Source organism: Lathamus discolor, chromosome 23 (assembly GCF_037157495.1).
Source record: "Lathamus discolor isolate bLatDis1 chromosome 23, bLatDis1.hap1, whole genome shotgun sequence".
Lineage (NCBI taxonomy): Eukaryota > Metazoa > Chordata > Aves > Psittaciformes > Psittacidae > Lathamus > Lathamus discolor.
Window position 1 is genome coordinate 1,227,939 of NC_088906.1, and position 24,056 is coordinate 1,251,994.

The 24,056-nt window shown below is 65.0% G+C and overlaps 3 protein-coding genes across 10 annotated transcripts in view; 1 reads left to right on the top strand and 2 right to left on the bottom strand.

Moving 5' to 3' along the window:
- Positions 1-1,690: 1,690 nt before the first annotated feature.
- AAAS (aladin WD repeat nucleoporin) lies at positions 1,691-7,774 on the top strand. 2 transcript variants are annotated; one of them, XM_065659751.1, is made up of 16 exons: positions 1,691-1,880; positions 1,954-2,081; positions 2,632-2,687; positions 2,798-2,889; positions 3,706-3,752; positions 4,106-4,204; positions 4,621-4,764; positions 4,865-4,985; positions 5,309-5,433; positions 5,600-5,660; positions 5,755-5,845; positions 5,966-6,059; positions 6,154-6,221; positions 6,781-6,862; positions 7,225-7,309; positions 7,517-7,774. In XM_065659751.1, exons 1-16 carry the CDS (start codon positions 1,764-1,766, stop codon positions 7,649-7,651), a joined length of 1,545 nt encoding a protein of 514 aa, XP_065515823.1. In that variant the 5' UTR covers positions 1,691-1,763; the 3' UTR covers positions 7,652-7,774. The 2 variants fall into 2 exon arrangements, with proteins under 2 accessions (XP_065515823.1, XP_065515824.1); XM_065659752.1 differs by having other exon boundaries at positions 1,691-1,838.
- Positions 7,775-8,793: 1,019 nt separating this feature from the next.
- MYG1 (MYG1 exonuclease) lies at positions 8,794-11,472 on the bottom strand. The gene is made up of 7 exons (XM_065659761.1): positions 11,268-11,472; positions 10,841-10,953; positions 10,406-10,565; positions 10,169-10,318; positions 9,948-10,070; positions 9,170-9,351; positions 8,794-9,096 (listed from the first exon to the last, which is right to left on the bottom strand). The coding sequence occupies exons 1-7, from the start codon at positions 11,439-11,441 to the stop codon at positions 8,886-8,888; spliced, it is 1,113 nt and encodes a 370-aa protein (XP_065515833.1). The 5' UTR covers positions 11,442-11,472; the 3' UTR covers positions 8,794-8,885.
- A 1,741-nt stretch (positions 11,473-13,213) lies between these two features.
- Positions 13,214-24,056, bottom strand: part of VDR (vitamin D receptor) — a 31,039-nt gene continuing 20,196 nt past the window's right edge. For all 7 annotated transcript variants that reach the window (XM_065659760.1, XM_065659758.1, XM_065659756.1 and 4 more), the window contains 7 exons: positions 21,555-21,685; positions 17,379-17,563; positions 16,546-16,666; positions 16,063-16,231; positions 15,310-15,461; positions 14,921-15,037; positions 13,214-14,041 (listed from right to left, as the gene is read on the bottom strand). In XM_065659760.1, the coding sequence (XP_065515832.1) occupies positions 13,782-14,041; positions 14,921-15,037; positions 15,310-15,461; positions 16,063-16,231; positions 16,546-16,666; positions 17,379-17,563; positions 21,555-21,685 (1,135 nt within the window). In that variant the 3' untranslated portion in view covers positions 13,214-13,781. The remainder of the gene's footprint in view (positions 14,042-14,920; positions 15,038-15,309; positions 15,462-16,062; positions 16,232-16,545; positions 16,667-17,378; positions 17,564-21,554; positions 21,686-24,056) is intronic.

Below are 24,056 nucleotides of genomic sequence, written 5' to 3' on the forward strand. Positions count from 1 at the left end.
CCCGGTGCCAGCAGCCCATAGCCCGCCCCCCCCCCCCCCCAAAACCACGGATTTGCCTTTTTTGTGGTGTTTTCGCCCCAAACCCAAGCTCGCCCTGGGTGGGCCGATGCCAACGCCAAGGTCCCGGAGCCAAACCCCGGCCCCGCGGCCACCGAGGGCTCGACCGCCCGGAGCCTCCCAAACCACGGCCCCCCCCCGGCCCCCCCCAGCGCTGCCCCATGGGGCTGGGTTTGGGGGCTCCGAGGGACCGGAGCCGCAGGGACACGGCAGCCGCTGCGGTGGCTCCGGTGGCGGCGCCGGGCAAATCGATGTCTCCTGCGGGTCCCCCCCCCGCTCGCTCCGTAACGGGTGAGGAATGCGGGGCCCCCGCCGCGGCCCCCCCCCGCCGCTGCCTTGATTTAATATCCTGGAGCCATGGAAATAGCTCCTGCGGCCGCGAAGGAAAACACGGATAAAGGGAATAGAGCGGGGGGGGAAAGGGGGAGAGGAGCTGGGAATGAGCCACGGGGGGGGGGGGCACCCCCTGCCCGGCCTGGGGGAGCCGGCACCCATGGGACCCAGGCACAGCGGTGATGGGCGCGGGCACACGGGGACCGGGCACCCGGGGGGGGAGCATGGAGACCTATGGGAGCTGGGTATGGGGTGGGGGGGACACGGACCCCCAGCGAAGCCGGGCACCCATGGGATGTGGCTACACGGGGTCCCAGGCACCCACGGTGTGTTGGGGTGTGTATGCGCATGTGTGTGTATGTGTGTATGTGTTTGTGTGTGTTTATGTGTGTGTGTATGTGTATGTATGTGTGTATATATGTATTTACGTATATGTATGCATGTACATGTATGTATGTACACGTATGTATATATGTACATGTATGTACATGTAATGTTTGTATGTAGTGCATGTATGTAATGTATGTATGTATGGACATGTATGTATGTACATGTATGTATGTATGTAATGTATGTATGTACGTACATATATGTATATACATGTATGTATGTACATGTATGTATGTCCATGTATGTATGTATATGTATGTGTGTATGTACATGTATGTGTGTATGTACATGTGTGTATGTACATGTATGTGTGTATGTACATGTATGTATGTGTGTATGTACATGTGTGTGTGTATGTACATGTATGTATGTGTGCATGTACATGTATGTATGTGTGTATGTACATGTATGTATGTGTGCATGTACATGTATGTATGTGTGTATGTACATGTATGTGTGTATGTACATGTATGTATGTGTGTATGTACATGTATGTATGTGTGCATGTACATGTATGTATGTGTGTATGTACACGTATGTATGTGTGCATGTACATGTATGTATGTGTGCATGTACATGTATGTATGTGTGCATGTACATGTATGTATGTGTGTATGTACATGTATGTATGTGTGCATGTACATGTATGTATGTGTGCATGTACATGTATGTATGTGTGTATGTACATGTATGTATGTGTGCATGTACATGTATGTATGTGTGTATGTACATGTATGTATGTGTGTATGTACATGTATGTATGTGTGCATGCCTACGCATGTGTCCGTGTCGGAGCCCTCCCCGCTCTGCACCCGCGGCCCCTTTAAATCCCCTCTCGCGGCCCGGCACAACGGCCGCCAGGGGGCGCACGGGGGGCGGGCTGGCGCGTGCGCAGGAGCAGTCGGCGGGAAGCGGCCGGCGGGTGCGGTCCGTGCCCGGTCCCGGTCCCGGTCCTTGCGGGCCGGGGGCGGCCCCGCCGCGGGATGTGCTCCCTGGCGCTGTTTCCGCCGCCGCCGCCCCCGGGGGACGTCACCGCCTACGAGAGCAACAACGCGCTGGTGAGCGGCCGGGAGCGGCGGCCGCTGCCCCTGCAGGGCCAGGTGAGGCCCGGGCTCAGCCCGGGGGGGGGGCCCGGCCCGGCGCGGCCCCGCCTGACCCCGCCGCTGCCCGCAGCTCCCGGCGCTGCCCGTGCTCAGCCTGCCCCGGGACGCGCTGAAGGCGCCCTCGCGGCCGGAGCTCGGCGCCCGCCCGGCCTTCATCCATCAGCGGGAGGCCCTGTGGCAGCGGTGCCTCAGCGCGTGGTGAGCGCGGCCACGGGGCTGCGGGGAGGGACCTGGGGGGGACCCGAGGGGCCTGAAGGGGCTGCGGGGACCCGGGGGAGCGGCCTGGGGCAAGGGAGGCAGGGGCGGGACAAGGGGAACGGCTTGAACCTGCCCGAGGGGGGCCTGAGCTGAGCTCTAAGGCAGAAGCTCTTCCCTGTGAGGGTGCTGAGGCGCTGGCACAGGGTGCCCAGAGGAGCTGTGGCTGCCCCATCCCTGGCAGTGCTCAAGGCTGGGTTGGACACAGGGGCTCGGCGCACCCTGCTCCAGTGGGAGGGGTCCCTGGGGCTGGGTTGGGGCTGGGGGAGCTCTCAGGTCCCTTCCACCCCGTCCAGGCTGGTTTAAACCCGGTCTGCGCTTCCTGAGGGGGCCACGATGCACCCAGGCCTCAGCCGGACCGGGGCAGGCCCAGCAGTGAGCAATGGGTGCCCCAGGGGCGGGCAGAGGCCCCCATGGGGGTTCGGGGCTCAGGGCTGGGGAGGCCGGGGCGGGTTTCGTGTCCCAGCAGGCGCTGACGGGGCTCTCGGTGCAGGCGGGACCTGGGGCTCTGCGGGGTCCTGAGGGAGCTCAGCACTGCCGAGGAGGAGGGTGAGTGCCGGGAGCCCCCTTGGTTCCCTTCAGCCCCGTTCCCCCATCCCCATCCCTGCTGCAGGGGCTCCCTGCCCCCCCGCAGGTGCTGATGCTCCTCGTCCCTGCAGGGCTGCGATGGCTGAAGTCGGGCTCCAGCTCGGTGCTGGCCCTGTGCCGCTGGCTCTCCTCGCTGCACGGCTCCTTGTTCCCGCACCTCTCCGTGAGCCTCCCCGCGCTCGGGATGCGGGAGGAGGGGTGGGGGGCACTGGGATGAGGGGTGGGGGGCACCGGGATGAGGGTTGAGGGGCACCGGGATGAGGGGTGGGGGGCACCGGGATGAGGGGTGGGGGGCACCGGGATGAGGGTTGAGGGGCACCGGGATGAGGGGTGGGGGGCACCGGGATGAGGGTTGAGGGGCACCGGGATGAGGGGTGGGGGGCACCGGGATGCGGGGTGGGGGGCACCGGGATGAGGGTTGAGGGGCACTGGGATGAGGGGTGGGGGGCACCGGGATGCGGGGTGGGGGGCACCGGGATGAGGGTTGAGGGGCACCGGGATGAGGGGTGGGGGGCACCGGGATGAGGGGTGGGGGGCACTGGGATGCGGGGTGGGGGGGCACTGGGATGCGGGATGAGGGGCACTGGGATGAGGGGTGGGGGGCACTGGGATGCGGGGTGAGGGGCACTGGGATGAGGGGTGAGGGGCACTGGGATGTGGGATGAGGGGTGGGGGGCACTGGGATGTGGGGTGAGGGGCACTGGGATGAGGGGTGGGGGGCACTGGGATGTGGGATGAGGGGCACTGGGGTGAGCGGTGGGGGGCACTAGGATGCAGGATGAGGGGTGGGGGGCACTGGGATGTGGGATGAAGGATGGGCGGCCCCAGGAGGGAGCTGAGGGGGGGCCCTGGGACAGCAGAGTGCTCCGGGAGGGATGGGGATGGAGGGGGAAGCGGGGTTTGGATGCTTTGGGGTCCTCCCTGCTCCCCAGAGGCGGGTCCTGAGCTCCCAGCTCAGCGTTCGCCCCTGCCCCTGCAGCTGACCAGCGAGGACATGATCGCTGCCTTCTCGCAGGCCGTGGACTGGTGAGTGCTGAGCCCCAGGGCTGGGGGGTGAGGATGGGACCCCCCCGGCGGGACCTGCTCAACCTCCCCTCGCACAGCCCCATTGCCTGTGGCAGCGGCAGGCACACACAGCGCGCCCCGTGGTGGGAGCCAGCGCTAGGGTTGGGAAACCCCTTCCCCATCCCGATCCCCATCCCGGGAATAACCCCCGGGGCCGAGCGCAGGGAATGCGCCCATTCGGCAGCAAGAAGGAGCTTTTATTTCACTGGAGGCTCTGGAACCGCCTCCGTTCCATGGGGGGGCTGGCGCTGCCCCATTGCCAGGAGCCCATCACCGCTGCGCTGAGCCTGTCCCGTGCCCCCCCCCCAACCCAGGACCGGCTGCAGCATCCGGGCCTTCGCCTGGCACCCCCACACCAGCAAGTTCGCTGTGGCTCTGCTGGACGACTCCGTCCGCGTCTACAACTCCAGCAGGTGAGGCCCGGGTGCTCCTGGGGCCCCTTCTCCCATCCACATCCAGCGTGTTCTGACCCCCCCCCTCCCGGTGCTGCTCTCCCCGTCCCGCTCCCCCTGCAGGGGCATCCCCACAGCTCTGGTTCCCCTCCCCAGGTCTCCTCGCCCCACACGGGCCGAGCCCTCCCCCGGAGCAGGCTCCACCACCCCCTGCCCCTGAGCCCCCTCCCCTGCCTGCGGGCTCAGGCCAGCAGAGCCATGGCCCAGCACGGGAGCCTCCATCCCTCGACGTGCGCTCGGGGTCGCTGCACACCGGGGCCGCGTCCCCCCCATTGATGCTTTATGTGCACCCCCCCCGCCCCCCCCAAACTCGCTGTCAGGGCTGGCAAGAGGCACCCGGGCTCCGGGAGGCCTCAGCTTGGCTCTTGCCTTGGCAGTGCCACCATCCCCTCGCTGAAGCATCGCCTGCAGAGGAGCGTGGCCGCCCTGGCCTGGAAGCCGCTCTGCGCCTCCATCCTCGCCGTTGCCTGCCAGAGCTGCCTCCTGCTCTGGCACCTGGATCCCACCTCCCTCTCCACGAGGTGGGGGCGTCCCCTCCGTGGCCCCCGCGGTGCGCTTGGGGCGGTAGCAGCAGCGGGCGCAGCCCCGGCCCCGGCGCCTGAGCCCTGCCCTCCCCTGCAGGCCCTCATCCGGCTGCGCTCAGGTGCTGGCCTACCCCGGGCACAGCCCCGTCACCAGCCTGGCCTGGGCGCCCAGCGGGGACCTCCTGCTCTCCGCGTCGCCGGTGGACACGGCCATGCTGGTGAGTGCGGGGCCGTGCTTCCAGCCCTGCCTGCTGCTCCGCGGGCCTGGGGCCTGTGCACCTCGTGGGGCACAGACCCAGGCTGGGGGAGCAGCTCCAGGGCCTGAAGGGGCTGCAGGGAGCCTGGAGGGGGGCTTGGGACAAGGGATGCAGGGATGGGACAAGGGGAATGGCTTGAACCTGCCCGAGGCTGAGCTGAGCTCTGAGGCAGAAGCTCTTCCCTGTGCGGGTGCTGAGGCGCTGGCACAGGGTGCCCAGAGGAGCTGGGGCTGCCCCATCCCTGGCCACGTCGTCGCCACCCTGCTCCTCGTTGTGCCCTGCAGGTCTGGGACGTGTCCACTGAGAGCTGTGTGCAGCTGCAGTGGTTTGGGGGCGGGGGGGTCACCTACTTGGCCTGGTCTCCCGATGGCAGCAAGGTGCTGGCAGCCACCCCCTCGGCCGTGTTCAGGTGAGCTCCTGCCCTTGGCATCGCCGCAGCGTTGTGTCCTCGCTGCTGCCGTCCCCACTGCAGCCGATGGAGGAGGGGGGGGCAGGATCGGACCCAGCCTCCTGGAGCAGCGGGATTGGGGCAGCTCTCGGGTTCCCCCATTCCCATCCGCTCCTCTCCCCTGCAGAGTGTGGGAGGCGCAGATGTGGACGTGCGAGCGCTGGCCCACGATCACCGGGCGCTGCCAGGTACCGGGGGCGCGGTTTCCCCCCATCCCTGCCCCATTGAACACCCCCCCCCCCCCCCGTCAGTGGTTGCTAACGTGGGCCCCGTGCCCCACAGACCGGGTGCTGGAGCCCCGACGGCAGCCGCCTGCTCTTCACCGTGCTGGGGGAGGCCGTCATCTACTCCCTGTCCTTCTCCGAGTACCGAGGTAAGGCCCTGGGGGGGTCGGATCCCCCCCCACCATCGCGTTGCTTCTTGCTCCTATGGGCCCAAAGGCGGGGGGGGACCGGGCTGGGGCAGCCGGAGCTGAGCGGGTTTTGTGTCCCAGGGGAGATGCAGGGGCAAGTGGGAGGCTCCAAAACAGCTTCCATCGTGGCGGACCTGTCCGAGACCACCTTCGAGACGCTCTATGGGGAGGAGAGGTGGGTCCAGCGCTGCTGCTGCCCCCGGGGGGCAGCGTGGGGGGCTCCGTGCCCCCCAGCGCCGGGCTCTCACTGCTGCTCCTGCCGCTTGCAGGGTGGGAGGAGAGGTTCACTCCATGGTGTGGGACCCCACGGGCGAGCGCCTCGCGGCCATCATCCGAGGTGAGGAGCTGGGCTCAGACCCCATCCCTCCGGGATGCATCCCAGTTCCCCCCTGCTTCCAGCCGGATCCAACCCCACGCAGGGTCTCCCTGTTCCCACCTTCCTCCTGGAGCCCAACCGGGCCCCTTGGCTCCGGATTTTAGGAGCAGCCCCGGGATAACGGAGCCGTTCAGGTTCCCTGGGACAAAGCAGAGCTTTGAGGAGCACCGGGCCGTGGTGCTGGGGGTGCTGCTGCCTCGGGCAGGAGGCACCCAAAGCTGGCTCCAAGCTCGGTTTAAAGGGGTGCGGGGGGGGCCATAGCTGCCACCCTCTGCCCCGCGCACATCCAGGCAGGTCCTGCAGGGATCTCGGTGCAGAAACTGGGAGGGGAGGGAAATGAGCTCTGCATTGCAGGGCTGGGACCTCCCAGGCTGGGGGGTCCCAAAGGCATCACCCCAATGCTCCGTGCCCGATGCTTGGGGCTGGGGTTCAGTCACTGAGGGGCCTTCGGGAGCCCCAACTGAGGCTCCCTTGAGGACGCCGCCGGAGGGACCCCTCCTGCTCCCCCCTCCCTCCGCAGGCAGCCCCGAGGCGCCCGGCAGCCAGACGCTCATCGCCCTGTTCCGCACCCGCAACAGCCCCGTGTTCGAGCTCCTGCCCTGGTGCGTGCTGCGGGGCCGCGGCCCTTCCCTGAGGGTGCTGGGGTGGGTTCGGTGGAGAAGCTGGGGCTGCCCCATCCCTGGCAGTGCCCAAGGCCGGGTTGGACACAGGGGCTCGGAGCACCCTGCTCCAGTGGAAGGGGTCCCTGGGGCTGGAGGAGCTTTGAGGTCCCTTCTGCTCCTTCCTGCTTCTTTACCCCACAACCAGGTGCGTTTTGGCCACCTCATCCATTACCCGCCTCAGCTCCCACTGCTCCGGGTCCCCGGCAGGGCCCAGCCCTCTCCACTTGCCTATAACCCGCCCCCCTTGCCACCAGTGCCCCCCATGGCTGTGCTCTGACCGCAGCTCCTCCTCTCCCTTGCAGCGGGTTCCTGCGGGGCGAGCGCGGTGCCCAGCCCCAGCTCATCGCCTTCCACCCCTGCTTCCAGCAGGGAGCCCTCCTGACCGTGGTGAGTGAGCCCCGGGGCCCCACAGCCCTGCCTGGGGTCCCCCATTGCTGTTCCCAGGGGACATCACTTGGGTGGGTGCCGAGGGGGGGATGCGGAACCCCCCCGAAGGCAGAGAGCTGGGGGGGGGGGTTTGGTCCTTGCTGGGATCCCGGCAGGGAACGTGTCCTCTGTGCCCGGGCTCCCGCTCCCATCCTGTGCCTCCCGCAGTGCTGGTCCACGGGGACCGTCAGCCACATCCCCCTGTTCTTCGTCAGCGCCCGCGTTCCCTGCGCCAGCCCCAGCCCCAGCCCCGTCCTGGCCAGCACCAGCGTGCGGGAGCAGCCGCTCTTCTCGGAGCTCTGAGGGGCTCCACGTCCTCCTCCTCCTCCTCCTCCAGGGACCCAGCGTGGCCGTGGGGGCCTCCGGCGCCTCCCCGGGGGCTGGGGGCTCGCGGGGCTGTGATTAAAGCTGGGTCTTCCTCCCCGAGCCGCGCTCTTCCTCCCCGGGGACGAGGGGATGGGTTCGGACTGGAAGAGGGGAAGTGCAGGTTGGAGCTAAGGGAGCTCCTCCCGGTGAGGGTGCTGGGACGCTGGGATGGGCTCAATGGAGAAGGTTTGGATGCCCCATCCCATCAAGGCCGGGTTGCACACAGGGGCTCGGGGCACCTCTAGTGGGAGGGGTTGGTGCTGATGAACCCAAACCCCCCAAATCCAGCCCATTTGGGGCAGCGGCTGGGCCGGATCAGCGCTGCAAAGGTTGGGGGGGGCAGATGGACCCCCGCAGGGATGGGGGGGGGGCTGTGGTTAAATCCTGGGATTACCCATGGATAATCCTTGGGATTACACCGCAGCCGCTCTGCTGCAGCCCAGGGCAGGGATGAGGGGGAGAGCGCGGGGACCCCCAGTCCTCCCCCATCACCCCCAGGTCCCCTCCCCAGCGCAAGGCAGAATCAATGGGATACGAACCCCCCGGCTCAGAGCGCGGTGCCGAGCGTCTCCTGCTGCTCCTCCGGGGCGGGCGGCGGCGGGGCCCGGGGCAGCGCCCGCAGGTACCGGAGCTGCAGCCGGGAGCGGGCCCGGCTCCTCCGGACGTGCCTCCCGACGCAGAGCAGGACGGCCCCGAGCCACCCGCCCATGGCCGCCAGCACCGCGGCGTCCGGGGCCCGCGCCGGCCCCGCCGCGCTGCCGTTGTGGCTGCTGCTGCTGCCGGCTGGGGGGGGCGGGCAGCGCTGCCCCACGGCGCCGTGGGGCAGAGCCAGCAGCAGCAGCAGCAGCAGCCGCGCTGTCCCCATGGCCCCGCGGATGGAGCTGGAGCGAGGGGGGAGCCGCGTCCCCCCCTCCCTCTGCTGCTGCATGCGCGGGGGGGGAGCAGAGGGAGCCCAGCACGGTGGAGGGGGGGGTGATGCCAACACCCCAAGGACCCCCCCTCCCACTGCACTGAATGCACTGGGCACAGACTGGGCTGTACTGGGTTGGGAACCAGGAGATGCAGGAGTGGGGACACGCTTCAAGTCCAAAGGCTTGTTTCGGGCTCACAGCGGGAGCAGGGGCAGTGCCCCCCCATGACAACGATCCCATTCCCTGGGGCGATCCCTGCATCAAAGGGTCCCTTTGGGGGTGCCGGGGCCAGGAGCGGCCTCCTGCCCCCCGCGCTGCTCCAGTGTCCTCCGGGCCATCTCCAGGGCCCCCTCCCGCGTGCGGTGCCCGCCGATGAAGCCGGTGGCGTGCACGAAGACGCAGCCGGGAATGCCGGCGAGCCGGGATAACGCCTCATCCCGGAGCCCGCGCCAGGGCTCAGGCAGGGGCAGGCTGCGAGGGGGGGCAGAGAGAGGGTCAGAGCCTGCCCCCGGCTATGGGGCCGGGGGCCGGGACCGGGGCTCACCGGCTCTGGAAGGAGTGCGGCGCCGTGGGCACGCTCTGCACCCGCCACTGCCCGCCCCGGTCCGGGAACAGCACCAGGAGCAGCGGCTGCGGCAGCGCCAGCTCCCGCTCCAGCCTGAAGATGTGCTCCTGCCACGGGCAGCCGGCCTGCGGCAGCTCCAGCACCACCCCGCTGCCGTCCACCTGCACCGGGGGCACGGGGGGGAACACGGGGGGATACAGGAGGGACAAGGGGGGGACATGGGGGCATCATGGGGGGAACATGGAGGGGTCACGGGGGGGATACAAGGGGCATATGGGGGGATCATGGGAGGGATACATGGGGGTCACAGAGGGGACACGAGGGTCCTGCCCCTGTGCCTCAGTTTCCCCACAAGCACCCCACCCTGAGCGTGTCTCCCTGGGGGTGCATGAGCCCCCCACTGCTCACTGGGGTGCAGATGAGCAGGGGGAGGTGATGTGGGGTGCACAGAGAGGTGGGGTGGGTGGGACCGGGGGGGGGTTCCGGTGTGTGGCTCTGAGGGGGTATATAAGGGATGGGATGGGGGCATGGATGTGTGCAAGGATATAGGGGTGCAGGGGGGGTGCAGGGCTGTAAGGATGCAGGGCCATGTGTAAGGATACAGGGGTGCTGGAGGGGTGCAAGGCCATGTGTAGGGATATGGGGCGCAGGGGCCACCCTGGGCCATGCAGGGACGTCCATCCCGAGAGGACCTGCCCCCCCCTCACGGCACTGCCCCCCCCCGACCTCTGAGCCCCCCCAGACCCCCAGTGAGCACCTCAAAGCGGCGCTGGATGCTCTCGTGCACCAGCGCCCGCGCCGGCAGCCAGCTCCGGTGGCAGTGGTCCACGCGCTCCAGGAACTCGCTCCGCACCAGCTCCATGGCCCGCTGGAACCCGGCCTTTTTGGGGGGGGGGGGGGAACAGGGCCACACGGGGGGGCTCAGGGGTGGCCCAGGCAGGGGGGTGGCCCCGTGCTCCCCCATGGCCCCGTCCCCACCTCGGTGTCCTGCTCGGGGTCGTTCCAGCGCGGGTTGAGGCGGCCGACGCGGGCGCTGAGGGTGCTGTTCAGGGCGTAGCGGGGCTCCCCCTCCGCCTGTGCGATGCCGTTGTCGATAGCATCGATCTCCTCCACGAAGCTCTCGTACAGCTGGAGACAAAGGGGGTCCCTCTGCTAGGGGGTGCCCCCATCCATGGGGGGAGCTGGGGTAGATCCCCCCCCCCGGAGCCTCCCTACCTGGTCATAGAGCGCAGCCACCACGGGGCCGTCCTCCGGCTGCCCCAGCAGCTCCGCCAGGATCTGGGAGCCGAAGTGGCAGTAAATGAGCCCGGCGCTGCTGAGCTTCGTGCTCCAGGGCTTGTCGGGCCGGAGGCTCCGCATGGAATGCGTGAAGGACCTGCGGGGCCGCGCGGGCAGGGATGGAGGGGACCTGAGAGCTCCTCCAGCCCCAAGCCAGCCCCAGGGACCCCTTCCACTGGAGCAGGGTGCTCCAAGCCCCTGTGTCCAACCTGGCCTTGAGCACTGCCAGGGATGGGGCAGCCACAGCTCCTCTGGGCACCCTGTGCCAGCGCCTCAGCACCCTCACAGGGAACAGCTCCTGCCCTAAGACCTTCCCTTGTGGGCCCCCCCAGCACCCAGGGGACCCCGGTGTGGGCGCGGGGGGGGCCTCACCTCTGGTGATGGTCGTAGCGGTGCCGCTCGGGGTCGTACTCCCCCCCCACATCCACCACGACCTCGCACTGCGCCAGGCGCTGCGGGTCCCGGGTGCGCAGCACCTCCGCGTCCTGCGGGGGGGGGGGGGTAACGTTGGGGAGCCCGGGGGGGGGCCCCCAGGAGCTGCCCCTGGGGAGAACAGGGAGCAGGGGGGCACTGGCAAGTTAAGGGGGACCCCCGGGGGGCAATGGGGACCCCAAGGGGGGCCGTGCACCCTGACAGGGACCGGGGACCCAACGGGGGCTTCCGGGAGGGACCGGAGCCCCAGGGGGGACCCCCGGAGGCCCTGAGCCGGGCCCAGCGGTACCGGACACCCCGGGGGGGACCCCGGGCACTGCGGGGGCGCCGCTGAGGAGGCCCCGGTTCCTGCGCGGCGGAGCCGTACCCGGAAGCGCGGCAGCAGCCGCAGGAGCGCGCACGCCAGGGCCTCGTCGCAGTGGAAGCTCCCGTCGTGGGTCCCGATGCGCGGCGGGGCCCCGGCCCCGGTACCGGCACCGGCACCAGCGCAGGCACCGGCGGCGGCCATGAGGCGAGCGGCGCGGCGCATCACACTGCGCATGCGTCATCCGCTGCGCCTGCCCGTGGCTCAGTCTGCGCATGCGTCACACGCGCGCCCCGCCATGACTCCGCCCCCGTCGCAAGCCCCGCCCCGCTGCTCTGCGCATGCGCCGCTTCACCCTGTTTCCCCCCCTCCCCCCACAGCCCTTCCGCTGCGTGCATGCCCCGCCCAACACACGCCCGGGCGTCATCGCGCATGCGCCAATCGCCCCGCCCGGATGGAAGCGCTGGTAAGCGCGGCGTGGGACGGGGGTGGAGCCAAGGGTGGGGCCAATTGGAGCTGGGGGCGGAGCCAGAGGGCGCGGATTCCCGGAGGCCACGCCCCCGCAGCCGGGTACACGTGCGCAGGCGGCCTCAGACACGTGCTGAGGGGACACGCGCACACACACGTACACATGGGACAGACACGTGTACACACACACGTACACACATGACATACATGCGCGTACACACGGGACATGCATGTGCACGGATGCGTGCACACTCACATGTACACACAGGACATGTGCACACGCGGGACACACACGTGCACACACAGGACATACATGTGTGCACACACACGTGCACACACAGGACCTACATGTGCACACAAACGTGCACACACAGGACACACGTGCACACACAGGACATACATGTGCACGCACACACACGTGCACACACAGGACATACATGTGCACATACATGCACACACAGGACATACATGTGCACACACAGGACATACATGGGCACACACAGGACATACATGTGCACACACACGTGTACACACAGGACATACATGTGCACACACACGTGCACACACAGGACATACATTTGCACATACATGCATACACAGGACATACATGTGCACACACACGTGCACACACAGGACATAGATGTGCACATACATGTGCACACACAGGACATACATGTGCACACACATGCACACACAGGATATACACATGCACACACAGGACATACATGTGCACACACACATGCACACACAGGACATACATGTGCACACATGTGCACACAGGACATACACGTGCACACACAGGACATACATGTGCACACACACATGCACACACAGGACATACATGTGCACACACAGGACATACATGTGCACACACAGGACATACATGTGCACACAGGACATACATGTGCACACACAGGACATACATGTGCACACACATGCACACACAGGACATACATGTGCACATACATGTGCACACACAGGACATACATGTGCACACACGTGCACACAGGACATACACGTGCACACACAGGACATACATGTGCACACACACATGCACACACAGGACATACATGTGCACACACAGGACATACATGTGCACACACACGTGCACACACAGGACATACATGTGCACACAGGACATACATGTGCACACACAGGACATACATGTGCACACACATGCACACACAGGACATACATGTGCACATACATGTGCACACACAGGACATACATGTGCACACACGTGCACACAGGACATACACGTGCACACACAGGACATACATGTGCACACACACATGCACACACAGGACATACATATGCACACACAGGACATACATGTGCACACACACGTGCACACACAGGACATACATGTGCACACACAGGACATACATGTGCACACACATGCACACACAGGACATACATGTGCACACACACGTGCACACAGGACACGCTCGCACACACCTGCAAGGAAGGGCGCAGGCACCGCCCGGCCCCCGCCTCTTCCCCTCCCGGCCCCGCAGCCCCCCCGGACTCGCAGCCCCGGCGCCGTTGGAGCGAGTTTATTTGCCAGGAGCGAGCTGGGGCCGCCCCGGGCGCCGCGGGGCTCCCCCCGGTACCGGGAAGGGCGGGGGGGGGGGGGGTTAAGAGCAGCCTCCGGAGCCGGGGTTGTCACCCCCGCGATGGGGTGGAACCCCGAGCTCCGGACCACGAATCGCGGCGCATCCGGTTGTTGCCGCGGGGCCGAGGACAAACGTCCCCGCAACGGGAGCCGCAGCCCCCGGCACCCCCAGCCGGAGCCTCCCTCCTCGATGCGGGGCAGAGAACCCCAGAACCACCCCGCGCCGCTTCTCCCTCCGTGTCTCAGGTCGAGAAGTGCCCGGGGGCAGCTCGGCCTCAGCGCCCCGAAAGGGAGAGGGCAGCGGCGGCCGAGGGCAGGGCCGCGGGGGAGCTGCTCAGGGGCCAGAGGGAAAAGCCCCGGGGACCCGGCTCTGTCACCGCGGAGCTGAGCCCACAGAGCAGCGCCTCCAGCAGCGCGCAACCCGAGCGCCTGCGGGCGAGCCCTGCTCCCGCTGCCCCGGCGCTGAACGGAGCCCGTGGCCGTCGGGGCCCGGCTCAGGAGATCTCGTTGCCGAAGACCTCGAGGACGAGCGGGGTGAGCTGCATGCTGTGCTGCGGCTGGAAGGAGAGGCAGCGGTACTGCCGCGAGTGCTCCTCGTTGAGGCTCCGCAGGTCCGCCAGCTTCTGGATCATCTTGGCGTAGAGCAGGCGGCTGCCGGGCGGCGGGTGCCGGCACCGGATGTAGCTCTGCAGGATCTCGGAGAGCCGGTCCTGGAGCGACTCCACCAGCGCCGTGTCCTGCACGCCCGGGCGGTCTGCGGGTACCGGGGGCGCCGTGATGCCCTCCCCGCTTCCAACGGCCCCGGGGCAGGGGCAAGGGAAGGGGAGGTTGTGGGGACACGGAACCCGTAAGGGAAGGGCGGCGTCAGGCGGACAGCACCGAGCCCATAAGGGAAGGGTGGCGTCAGGGAGACAGCACCGAGCCCGTAAGGGAAGGGCGGCGTTAGGGGGACAGCACCGAGCCCGTAAGGGAAGGGTGGCGTTAGGGGGACAGCACCGAGCCCATAAGGGAAGGGCGGCGTTAGGGGGACAGCACTGAGCCCCATAAGGGAAGGGCGGCATTAGGGGGACAGCACTGAGCCCCATATGGGAAGGGCGGCATTAGGGGGACAGCACTGAGCCCCATAAGGGAAGGGCGGCGTTAGGGGGACAACGCTGAACCCATAAGGGAAGGGCGGCATTAGGGGGACAGCACTGAGCCCCATAAGGGAAGGGCGGCATTAGGGGGACAGCACTGAACCCATAAGGGAAGGGCGGCGTTAGGGGGACAACGCTGAACCCATAAGGGAAGGGCGGCATTAGGGGGACAGCACTGAGCCCCATAAGGGAAGGGCGGCATTAGGGGGACAGCACTGAACCCATAAGGGAAGGGCGGCGTTAGGGGGTCAGCACTGAACCCATAAGGGAAGGGCGGCGTTAGGGGGACAGCACCGAACCCATAAGGGAAGGGCGGTGTTAGGGGGTCAGCACTGAACCCATAAGGGAAGGGCGGCGTTAGGGGGACAGCACCGAGCCCCATAAGGGAAGGGCGGCATTAGGGGGACAGCACCGAGCCCCATATGGGAAGGGTGGCGTTATGGGGACAACACCAAACCCATCAGGTCAGTGATGCAGGGGGATGAGCGTGCTCTCACCTGGGGACAGGATGCAGATGGCCATGAGGAGCACGTGCTCCTCCTCATGAAGGTTCAGCTTCTTCAAGCCCACCTGGAATTTGACGAGCGGCTCCAGCAGGTCCATGTTGTGGCCAGCTGGGAAGAGAACGGACCCTTTAGCATGACCTGATCGGGATCAGGATCCCTCACTGCTGAGGGACGTGCATGGAGCCATTGGGTCCTGCTGCAGGATGCAGAGGCTCAGAGACGGGAGCTGGTGCTGGGACACCACCGAGCTGCTGGGTACCGCAGCCTGCAGCGCATCCCTGCTCCCAGCCTGCTCCCTGTGGGATGCGGGGATGTGGGTTTCAGGCGCAGGGGATGCTCCTCAGCCCGCAGCAAGCAGGAGGGGCTCTGGCAGCCTTCACCTTGGGTGACGTCGCTGATCCTGTACTTGAAGTCGTTGCTGCCGCAGGTCCAGGTCATGTCCTCGAGGGTGAAGGACTGGTTGGAGCGCAGCATGATCACCTCGATGGCGCTGGACTTGAGCAGCACGATCTGGTCCTCAGCTGCCAGGTCCCTGTGCAGGGGGAGAGGCTGAGGTGAGGCCCCAGCGAGCAGAAACCTGCCACCCATAGAGCATGGAGCCACGGAATGGGTTGGGATCAAGGGAGCTTAAAGCGCGTCCAGAGACCCCTCCCACTGGAGCAGGGTGCTCCGAGCCCCTGTGTCCAACCTGGCCTTGAGCACTGCCAGGGATGGGGCAGCCACAGCTTCTCTGGGCACCCTGTGCCAGCGCCTCAGCACCCTCACAGGGAAGAGCTTCTGCCTAAGAGCTCAGCTCAGTCTCCCCTCGGGCAGGTTCAAGCCATTCCCCTTGGCCTGGCCCTACAGGCCCTTGTCCCAAGCCCCTCTGCAGGCTCCCTGCAGCCCCTTCAGGCTCTGGAGCTGCTCCATGCTGGGGGCTCCCCGGGTTCTCCCTCCCCCGGGTGCCTGTGATGAAGCAGCTCCATTCATTGGGGGGCAGCACCCGAGCATTTCACTGACTGAACCCGGAGAGGAGGAAGCCGGGGAGGAGAGGGACAGGAAACAGGAAAGCAGGAACAGGGCTGGGATGGGAACAGAGCCTGAGGGAGCTGCGAAGGCTGGGACGCGATTCCCGCGCGTGGGCATCGTCTCACCTGAAGCCCGGGATCATTTTGGCGAAGCCGATCACCTTCTGGATGCTGTAGCTGACCAGGTCGGCCAAGTGCGGGAGCATGGAGAGCTGGGAGAAGTCGGTGCTCATGGAGGAGGTGTCGTCGTTCTCCTCCAGCACCAGGTTCGACAGCATCTGCGGCTCCACAGGCTCTGAGGGCAGAGGGGACCTCGGATGTGGGGTGATGTTAGGGATGAGGGGGATGCTGCTGGCCTGCAGCGGGAACGGTGCCCATCCTGCAGCAGGACGTGGGGAATGGGGCTGGGAGCCTTCCAGCATCCCGGTGTTGGGAGCTCCCCGCACCCTGCTCTACTGGGAGGGGTTTGTGCTCCCCAAAAGCCTTTGCGGCACCCCCAGGGGCGTCTTTCAGCCAAACGAGCTCCTCAGAAGGGGTCGAACAAGGGGCCACAATCGGGTGAAGCTGCTGCACTTCTCCCCCATCACCCATGGAGAGGGGAGGCGGTACCTGAGAACGCGCTGAAGGCATCGGGGCCAAAGAGCTCGCTGGAGTCCTCTGACAAGTCCTGGGTGAGGATGGGGGGGGCCCTCGCTGCCCCCTTGTTGCCAGGGGTGCTCCTCACGGGGGGCTGGAAGGGAGAGCAGGGTGTGAAGGGGAGCAGAGGGTCCGGGACGGGATCCTGCCCCTCTGCCCTGCTCTGTGGGACCCCGCTCGCAGCGCTGGGGGCACCTCTGGTGTCCTCAGTGTAAGGACATGGGGATGCTGGAGCTGGTCCAGAGGAGGCCACGAGGATGCTCAGGGGCTGGAGCAGCTCCCATAGGAACCAGGCTGAGAACATCGGGGCTGGAGCAGAGAAGCTGCGTGGAGAGCTCAGAGCAGCTTCCAGTGGCTGAAGGGGGCTACAGGGATGCTGGGGAGGGACCTGCAGCAGGGGCTGGAGCGATGGGACAAGGGGTGATGGGTTCAGACTGGAACAGGGGAGGTTCAGGTTGGAGATAAGGGAGTTCTTCCCTGTGAGGGTGCTGGGACACGGGGATGGTCTCAATGGAGAAGCTGTGGCTGCCCCATCCCTGGCAGTGCTCAAGGCCAGGTTGGACACAGGGGCTTGGAGCACCCTGCTCCAGTGGGAGGGGTCCCTGCCCATGGCAGGGGTTGGAGCTGGAGGAGCTTTAAGCTCCCTTCATCCCAGCGCATTCCAGAGCGGGGCTGCTGGAGCACTTTGCTGTGCGCGCTTCCTGGGGTCTGTAAACTCCCCCCGGATGAGGAGCTGTGGATGAAGGGGTTTGGTGCACGCGGCTGTTCCTGCACACGGGAATGGGGCTGGAACGGCCCGGACGTACCCGGAACTTGGTGAAATCGGCGTAGGTGGGGTCGTAGGTCTTGCGATGAGCCTCGAGCAGGACGTCGATGACCTTCTGCTGCTCCTCCGAGAGCCGGGGCTTGAGGCTCTCCCTGAGCGCCTCCTCCTCCTTGCGCTTCAGGATCATCTCCCGCTTCCTCTGCACCTCCTCGTCCGTCAGGATGACTGCGGGGAGCAGGACAGGCACTGAGCCCCCGCTGCATCCATCCCAGCTCAACCATCACCCCTCCAGCAGCCCCATCCTGCTGCATCCCCATCACCCCACTCAACCATCACCCCTCCAGCAGCCCCATCCTGCTGCATCCCCATCCTGCTGCATCCCCATCCTGCTGCATCCCCATCACCCCGCTCAACCATCACCCCTCCGGCAGCCCCGTCCTGCTGCATCCCCATCAGCCCACTCAACAACCATCACCCCTCCAGCAGCCCCATCCTGCTCCTGTCCCCGCCTGCCGGGTCACAGCCTCTCGCCAGCACCGTTCACAGCCCATCGGGTGCTGTTGGGTGACGCTGGGTGCGGGGAGGCCACGGCTGTTTGCTCTGTGCTCTCAGGTGGAAGGAACCTGCACCCCGCAGGATCGGGCCAGCGGGTTCATCCCGCTCCATTGCCCCACAACAGAGGGAGCTGTGACGCTGCAGTGCTGATAACCTGGGGTCTGCAGCGTCACCAGGGTTTGCGAACTAAAGGGACACAGAAACGTCCCCCCAGGGCTGGGTATTTATGGCCGTGTTCCGGGTGACAGCCTTGGCTTGGCCTCAAGGGCAATCCATGAGGCTGGGTAAAAAGAGCTTAAAGACCCGAGCAGCGCCGCGGGGCTGGGACCCACATGGATCTCTTGGACGCAGGTCCCCATCCTTGTGCCGGTCCCAGCTTCCCAGCAGCGCTCCTTAACTCACCCACGGCAGCAGCGCCCATTCCTCAGGGTGCTCTGCGCCCTTTACCCACCATCAGAGACAGCCCCGTGTGTGTTATCTGATGGAGAGGGGGGTGGGATGGGGGCGAGTCAAGGGGGACGATGGCGAAGGGCAGCGGGGGCCCCGGGCACGGGGCCGGGGGCATGGAACGTTCCTGTCCCTGCTCCTGCTCCCCCCTTTGCCGGAGGCCTTTTTCCAAGGTGCTCTCAAACTTGCACAATCTCAGCCAAGACTCAGAGGAATGGGAATAACCGAAGGGTTGGTCCCGGGATCAGGACATTGTAGGGGCGACTGCCTGGGGAGGGAGGGATGGGGGGGAAGGGATGGGGAGGGACGGGAGAGATGGGGAGGGAAGAGATGGGGAGGGAAGGGATGGGGAAGGAAGGGATGGGGAAGGAAGGGATGGGGAAGGAAGGGAGGGATGGGGAGGGAAGGGATGGGGAGGGAAGGGATGGGGAAGGAAGAGATGGGGAGGGAAGGGAGGGATGGGGAGGGAAGGGATGGGGAAGGAAGGGATGGGGAGGGAAGGGGGGGTTTGCCCTCTCCCATCCCAGTTCTCACTACAAAGCCTCGGAGCACTGCATGGGCGCTGCCCATCGCATCCCTGCCTGCCTCCAGGGGGAACAAGCAGCTCAGCGCCTGCCCCTTCCCCCTTGAGCTCCCAGCTCCGAGCTCTTCCCAAGCCCTGGGGCGCTGCGGCCGCAGGCTCCTGGCACAGCCGGCGACGTGGCCGGGTGCCTGCGGGCTGCCCTGGCCCCACATCCCTGCGGGGGCCGGGATAATCCCGTCCGTCGCTTCCAGACAGAGGCTGGGCCCTGTGCAGACACCGCAGGGCGCAGGGGAAGCCGCGGCCGGCACCGAGGGCAGCGCTGAGGGCTCGGCTGCTGGGGCTGGGCGGCAGAGCCGGGGGTGATGGGGAGCAGCCTCGCCCCGTCCAGCGAGGAAGCAGCAGCCGAATCTAGAGCAGAAGCGAACTTAAACTTGAAATAAGGCCGGGGAATGGCTTTAACCTGCGAGGGGGGAGCCCGGGATGGAGCTGGGTGAGCGTCAAGGTCCTGGCCAGCAGAAGCCACTCTGCGATTCTGTGACCCAAAGTACATCCGTGCCGAGCATCGCCCAAAGAGCACCCAGCGCGAGCGGGCAGGGAGCCGGCAGCACCCCCGGCAGCCACGCAGAGGGAAACCTCCCCCAAAGGCAGCAGAAGCCGCATTCCCAAAGGCTCCGGCTCCTGCTCCCCGGCCCCGAGCTTCACCCTGCACCGAGAACAGGCGGAAACCCACAAGTATTTGCTAACGTGGCTCTGGGGTGAGCCCAGGCTTGCGGCGGGGCTGCAAACCCTGCCCCAGCCCATGCCCACGGCCGTAACCTCGCTGCCCTCCAGCTCCCACCTCCAGTGGCTCCGGGGCCCTTGCTCTGCATCAGTCCGCACACACCCAGGGTCCCTTTGCCTTTTGCACCTCTCTGACAAGCACCGGCTCCCCCCGAGCCCATCACCGCAGCCTCTGGTCCACGGACCTTGTGCTGGCGAAGGGACCCTGGAGGCGATGGCTAAGAACACCCAAGCACACTGCACCACACACCAGAGCCCACATTAACACCGGCACAAGCTCTGCCCTCATCCTCCTCCTCTTCCTCCCCATCCCGCACTCTCACTTCTGCTTTGGACCCCTCAGATCCCATCAGCAGAGGGCTCAAACTGGCCCAGCCTTGCCCGTGGGCTCCTCATTGCCTTCAAGGACAGCCTAGGGAAGGCACAACCCCTCCCTGAGCCTTCAAACGCCCTGATTCGACCTCAAAATACCAGCAGGACACCTCAGCCCTCATTTACCAGCAGCAAAGTCCACGGGAGGCTATTTTTAGGCTCCTTAGGTTAGGACTTGCTCATCCGGTGCTGGTTTGACGGAGGGGTCGCTTACACGTTAACTCCTGCAGGCGCATCCCGGAGCCGGTGCAAACACCGCGGCTCCGATGGGTTCCCGGTTTTCCAGCCTTTCCGGGTCATTTACCAGAGCAAAACAATGCATTCCCCTTGTTAGCAACGGCTGCACCAAGCAGGGCCCATTGACCATGGGCTCACACGGCCTCAATCACCCACGACAGATGTAGGGAGCGATCAGGTCCCCCTGAGCCTTCTCTTCTCCATCTGAACCCCCCAGGTCCCTCAGCCATTCCCCATCACCCTTGGGCTCCAGGCCCTGCACCAGCTCCTCAATGTCTCTCTTGGAGTGAGGGGCTCCGAGCTGGACACAGGCCATGGGTGCAAGTGGTCTATTCCATGGTCTTTGTCTCCCTGTCTATGGCACACGGCTGCTATTGAAAAGAATAAGATCCAAGGATCAGGAGAAGAGCAGGGATCTGCTCGCTCTTTGGGACAATTGGAAATTCAGGCATCTTTGCCCTGCAAACGCCTGTAAATTGGGATTTTCTGGAGGACTCAGTGCTCTGATTGCACCCTGGGACATGGGGACTGTTTGCTCAGCACGGACGAAAGGAGCCTCCATCCCCCAGATTTCCAGGTCCATCCATCATTCCAGGTGACGTCCTGTTTGCAGTGGCTCCAAGCTGCTCTGTTGGTTGGAAGCCTCCATGGCCACCAGCCTCTCAGGAGGAACTGTACAAACCCACTGCATTCTAAAGGCTGCTTATCTCGAAATATACTCGAGGAAAACAAATATTTGGAGCCCATTAAAGTGTGTTTGGATTGGGTTAAAACCCACTTTACTCCCCTCTGCTATTGACTCGAGCCGCTGCTGGGCACGGGGATGGAGGGAGGGAGGGATGGACCCGTGCTGCAGGAAGAGGAGCCAAACACCAAGCCCAAAGAGGGACGTGGAGGAGCAAAACCCGGGCAGCTCCTTCCGCTCCGCTGCTGGGATGCAGCCAGGGGCATCCGAAGCCAGGTTGGGTGAGGACAGAGGCGGGATGGGAGGATGCTCGCTCGGTGTAACCAGGAGTTAATCAGAAACAGCCCCGGATGCTCTCGCTGAGCCGATGCCCTCCGAGGGCCAGCAAAGGCGACTTGGCTCTGCTCAGAGCAGCTCCCCAGCTCCCCAAGCACCACAGCAACGGCCTCAACCATTAAACAAGCTCCTCTTAATCATTACCCACCACATCCCCTGCCCTTTGCATCCCCTTCGGATCCTTGGAGGGCTCCCTTCTGCACCGCACATTCAATGGGAAGGAAAAGGAGATGAGGGCACGAAGCTGGGATGTTCCCATGGGATACGTGCCCCATACTCACACTCTTTCATCATGCCGATGTCCAAGCAGCGCTTCAGCCGGCAGGCCTGGCAGTGCCGCCGGTTGTCCTTGGTGATCTTGCAGTCACCATTGAAGGGGCAGGTGAACATGGCTTTCCTCTTCATGCTTCTCCTGCAGAGAAAGGGAACAGAAACCGTCCTGGGTCAAACTGGCACCATTGGGATGGGGCAAGAGGCTGCTCTGAGCCCCGGGAGGAGATGCCAGGCACAAATGCAGCTCTCTGGGCAGCAAACCGCTACGAGGATGCTGGCAGCATCTCTGAGCCGCTCAGCTCAGCTGCCTGCTTGAGAGGACCAAGCTGGAGGGGCTGAGCCTGGCTGGGTGCATCCGTGGGTTTGCTCTTAGAGGTCCAGGCATTGCTGGAGAGCAGGGGAAGGAGAACTTCTGGTGTCCTCAGCATAAAAAGGACATGGAAGTGTTGGAATAAGCTCAGAGGAGGCCATGAGGATGAGCAGGGACTGGAGCAGCTCCCGTACGGAGCCAGGCTGAGGAAGTTGGGGCTGTTCAGCCTGGAGCAGAGAAGCTGCGTGGAGACCTCAGAGCAGCTTCCAGTGTCTGAAGGGGGCTATAGGGATGCTGGGGAGGGACTCTTCATTAGGGACTGCAGTCACAGGACAAGGGGTAACGGGTTCAAACTGGGGAAGTTCAGATTGGATCTAAGGAAGAAGTTCTTTACTGTGAGGGTGCTGCGGCACTGGGTTGGGTTTCCCAAGGAAGCTGTGAGTGCTCCATCCCTGGCAGTGTTCAAGGCCAGGTTGGACAGAGCCTTGGGTGCCCTGGTTCAGTGTGAGGTGTCCCTGCCCATGGCAGGGCTTTGGAACTGGGCGAGCTTCAGGTCCTTTCCAACCCAACCCATTCTTTGATTCTATGGTTCCATAAGGCCACAGCCGAGGGGCTCAGCCTCAGGTTAAGCAGCTTTCCGGTTGGGAGCAGGTACTTTGAAGGGCATGAGGAGGGTGGAAAGGTTGGAGAGGCCCCCCCACGAGCAGCAAGGGAAAGCAGCGCGTGCCATTAAACATTCACCAGCTTTTCGAGCCGGGCTTTGCTGGCAGGACCGGCTGCAGAGCGTGCGCAGGGAGCAAACCTCAGCGCGGGACTCAAGAGGAATGGCCCTGACCATAATAACCTCCCCCGGCAGAGCCGGCCCGTGCCACGTTAACCCTGCTGCCGCGGGGGCTGTCAGCGCTCCAAGTACAAAGGGTCAAAGGCAGAGCTCGAGGGAAAGCTCCCGAAGTGGCCTCTGTGCAGGGGCATCCTGCCTGGTGTCCGCTAATGACACGTTACAGGCATAGCTGAGCTGCGGCACCCAGGCCAGCGGCTCCCCTGCACATGCCTTTGCTCTGGAGAGCGTTACTCAAGCATCAGCAGTAGGAGCTCGCCTCTCGGGTACAGGAGGTCCTAAGGGTGCCATTGGCTCTGCACAAAGAGGTGATTTTGAAGGTGAACAAGGCCCGGGTGCCTCCAGGCTGCGAGGCCAAGGGTGTTCGGAGGGGTGATTGCAGCAGAGAGGAGATGCGGTTCAGGCAGAACAGAGAGAATGTGGCCACTGAGTCAGCGCTGTTCTATTGAATCCCAACAGGACTGGGTTGGAAAGGACCTTAAAGCTCATCCAGTTCCATGGCAGGAACCCCTCCCACTGGAGCAGGGTGCTCCGAGCCCCTGTGTCCAACCTGGCCTTGAGCACTGCCAGGGATGGGGCAGCCACAGCTTCTCCATTCCAGCCTCCAACCACCCTCATGGGAAAGGACTTCCCCATATCCCATTTAACTCTTCCCTGGTCCAGCTGCAAGCACAAACTCCTCATCCCACCCCTGCATCCCTTGTCCCAAGCCCCTCTCCAGGTTTCCTGCAGCCCCTTTAGGCACTGGAGCTGCTCTAAGGTCCCCCCTTAAGGAGCCCTTGCAGCATCCCCGTGGCCTCGCTCCAGCAGCCCCAGGTCCCCCTGGTGCCAGATGCGGGATGCAGGAGGATGAGGAGCATCCTGCAGAACCAGCACTAAAACCCCTCCGTGGCGCTGAGCTGATGGTGACAGCCCCCCTGCTCCTCAGACACCATGGACGTGGCTACAGGCTGAGGGGGCGACGGCAAAGGGGCCCCTCCAGCACCAAGCCCATGCTTATGGGGTATAAATAGGTGCTGGGAGGCTGCACTCAGCAATTAGGAGCTATTTTAGAAAGGGAGCTGTAAACAGAGGCTTCGCTCTCCTTTACCTGAATGAAGGCATTCAGTGGAGTTACTATGGGATGGCGGAACCCCCCGGCACTGCCTTACACTGAGGAACCCCTGTTTCTCCCGACCGCTGGCTCTGCTTCGGCTCCTCTCTGGGTTTTCTCCCTCCACCAGGACCTTTGCTCTCGCAGGAACAGGGGCAAGCGCTGCTCAGCACAGGGGCACACCAGGACACGGAGCCCCCCAAAACCCCCTTGTTCCTATGAGTGCTCCGGTTCCGAGCGTCGGGGGCAGGCAGGAGGCTCCCTGACCC